The sequence below is a fragment of the Pteropus vampyrus genome, unplaced genomic scaffold, assembly GCF_000151845.1.
Source record: "Pteropus vampyrus isolate Shadow unplaced genomic scaffold, Pvam_2.0 Scaffold88, whole genome shotgun sequence".
Classification (NCBI taxonomy): Eukaryota; Metazoa; Chordata; class Mammalia; order Chiroptera; family Pteropodidae; genus Pteropus; species Pteropus vampyrus.
This window is the reverse complement of record NW_011888869.1, coordinates 3,900,143-3,903,572: the sequence shown is the minus strand read 5'-3', so window position 1 is coordinate 3,903,572 and position 3,430 is coordinate 3,900,143. Positions and strand designations below refer to the sequence as shown.

Genomic DNA, 3,430 nt, shown 5'->3' with positions numbered 1-3,430 from the left:
CTTTGAGAGTAGGTCCTGGGTGCTCTGTAGGACAGAGTAGGTAGCTCCTGTGTCCACCAAGAAGTTCACAGGCTTGCCCCCAACTTGTAAAGTTAACCTGGGCTCCTGGGGGCTCATAATGTAAGAGCCCTGACCTTCTTATTCTGTGTCCTCGAAAAAGACGAAAGGGGCCTTCTTTTGGGGGCTTGTCCTTTTTCAGGGCACTCATTCTTCTAATGTCCCTTTTTCTTGCAATATGCACATTGATCCTTCTCTAACTCGACTCTCCTGGGTCCATTGTTCGCCCTGGGTGCCTGTTCTCGGCCTCTGCCTTTTCCTGGCGATCCCTTTGGCCGGGCTCCTTGCATGGTTGCAAGCAGGACCTTGTTCATCTTCTTAGTCTGTGCTACATCTACCTCATCTCTATTGTTGAATACTCGTTGGGCTATCTTGACCAGCTCAGACAGATTCTTTCCTTCAAACTCTTCCATCCTCTGCAGTTTCTTTCTAATATCTGGGGCCGACTGACTGACAAAGGCTAAATTCACAGCCCTCTTATTATTAGGGTCCTCTGGGTCAATAGGGGTATACAACCTCTAAGAGTCGTTCCAGGAACGCCGCCGGTGATTCATCCTTAGTTTAGATGACCTTGCCTACCTTAGATAAGTTAGCGGGTCATTGGGCGGCAGACCGGAGGCCCTGGAGCAGAAGCTGGCGATACCGTTGGAGAGCCTCCTTACCTTGGTTGGTGTTAGGGTCCCAAGGCGGACAGGTGTTCGAGAGAACATGTTGGACATGGGTCGGATCGGTGGAAGGCTGCCCGTTGGGCTCTAATACTGCTTTTGCAGCCTCCCTCAGGATCTGCTCCCACTCCTTTGAGGTAAACAGGACTTGGAGGAGTTGCTGACAATTGTCTTAGGTCAGCTGGTGGGTAAAGAAAATAGTCTCTAGGAGAGAGGTTAATCCCTGGGGTTTCTCTGAGAATGAGGGGTTCTGGTGTTTCCACTTGTACAGATCACTGGTGGAGAAAGGGACATAGACCATGCATAGCCTCTGGGTTTCTCCCCCAACCGGGGGGAGCCAATTGCTAGAGTGGGGCCAGGACTGCTGCCTGGTTTGACGAGTCAGGGACAGGATCAGGGTCTTGTGGGGGCCAGTACACAACCCCAGTGCGGGTGTGGGGAGGACTCTGGAGGAGTTCTGCCTCCCTGTTAGATGGAGACAAGAATGGGTCACGAGGGGAGTAAGGGGGAGGATTAGTGATCTCGGGGTCCTCAGGGGGTGCCTGTAAGACAGGGTGATGAGAGTTAGATGTCTGTCCGGACGGTTTCTCTTTTGGCCCCTTTGGTGTGGAGAGAAAGACAGACTTGGGAGTCGCCTTTGACTATTGGTTGCAGCGGCAGTCCTTCAAGTACTTGGGGGCATCAGAAACACTATCGATCCGCACATCGATATATAGAGCCTGATCAGGGTGGCCAGGATTTCCGTAGATAATACCCCGCACCTGAAAGGCTGTTTGCAGGTCGAGTGACCCCTCTAATGGCCACCCTGTTCCAAATGTGGGCCAATCTAACTGGCAGAACCTCTGAAGGTCAAAGGGAGTGACACTACCTCCGTAGGCTTGGGCTTGTCTCCTGAAATCCTTAAAATGGTTAAGGAGGCATTGAAAGGGGAGTAGGACGATTCGAGGAAGAAGCCTGACCCATGTTAGTAAAAACGGGCAAGATCCCCACAAAAGCCAAATAAGCCAGGGCTAGGATCAGCCCCTGACCTAGCGTCCAGTCGGATGGGGCCACGGAGGCCAGACCCAAGGAAAGAATTAAAATACCACACATAGATATATGGAGTAAACTTATGAAGACCAGGGCAATAGGAGGGTAACAGTACATTCTACCAGTCCGGACAGACAGACACAATACAGACAGACAAGACAAACTACAGGTAGCACAAAACGCTAGCGTACCCAAAAACCTGAATACCTGAACCAGAAACCTGAATACCTGGAGTCAAGTCTGACGTCTCAGACCTTGACCAAAATAGGGAAGTATTGCTGCGTCCAGCCTTCCACTAGTTTTCTTTAGGGCCCACTGACAGATCCAAGTGCAGTCTGACTCACTGGTGAAACTGCTCCAGATGGCTCGTGCTCACTTGTTACAGAATTGAACCTTTTGTCCACCTGTCCTCCTGGGCGAGTCCGCTTGGTGTCCGGGGCTGAGGAACGTCTCTCAGCGGCCGTCCGCTGGACGGGGCAGGTCCTCGACCAAGGTGGCCGGGGTCGCGGGTCTTAGGAGATCTCCCCCTCTGGAGAGATCTCACTGGGGCCTCCAAATGTTGTGGCGCGATCAATTCTAAGACCCATGGAGCCAATTGATATGAATTATGAGCCTTTATTAGCCGGCCGGCGACTGACTCTCTACCACGCAGGATTCGAGGAGATCAGCCCCGAGCTCCCAAAAGAGGCAGTTTATAAAGCCTAGAACCACACCCTGGTTTAACATCAAACAAGCAAGCAAATAACAGAAGCAGAAGTTGGCCATTAGCATATCTTTGCCCAGAACCACAACCTTAACACTGGTGTTGTTATCTATAAGCTCCCAGTGGGGCCTCCCCAGCAGCTGGGCTGTTGATTGCTTATCAATGACAGGAGATGGAGAATGATGACAACTTGGCATGACTTATTTTATTCTTATATCAAAACTTTTTTCTCTGTCATAAACGAGTGGATTAAAACAACTTCATGTAAGTTATAAATGAGTGGCTTTGACATTATAGTAAACTTATATACAATACTGTACACTGAAGGTAGTTCTGTGGGTAGTGGGTCAAGAAATAACCATTCTGTCTGTGCATTTGAGAGAATATTATTGAGAAGCAAACAAAAAACTTTAAATCTAAAAAAATAAAAGCATGAAGCAATGACATTATTATAAGAGATCTTGTGCCCAGTTTGGGAACTTTCCAAAGTCACAGTAGAATTATTTGGCTTTCCAAAGTGTTGGTTAAAAATGATGTGAGCCTTATTCAAAGTGACATTTGATATACCTTGCCACATTTCAATTATGTCTGAATTTCTTGCTAATACATCTTGATATTTGATAAGTAAAATGTTTATTATTTTCTCTTTATGGGGAGGAAAGCTTTTCCTTCTATCCTTCTAGGTTCTTTGGTTGATTTAATAATTAAATTGATATAAGACAGATTAACACAAGAAAAACAGAAGTTTAATAACAGAAGTTTAATAATTAAACCTCCTGTATACCTGGGAGAGACCTAGGAAAACTAAATAACTCCCTGAAATGGACCACGCCATCACCCAAAATACCATCTTCAGCTAAAGACAGATGTTGGGATGGGGAGTCAGATATGAGAAATTACCAGGAAAGGCACGGTAAACAAGGGTAAGGTTGTGAAGATTTAAATTCTTACCTTCTCCGTTGATAAGAGTTTTAGA

General features: G+C 47.2%; 1 protein-coding gene across 1 annotated transcript in view; it reads right to left on the bottom strand.

The window, feature by feature from the left end:
• The window catches only part of LOC105294506, a 3,812-nt gene extending 3,342 nt beyond the window's left edge, over positions 1-470 (bottom strand). Inside the window, 1 exon segment of the mRNA XM_023532715.1 lies at positions 242-470. Within this exon segment, the coding sequence (XP_023388483.1) occupies positions 242-470 (229 nt within the window).
• Between the last annotated feature and the right edge of the window lie 2,960 nt (positions 471-3,430).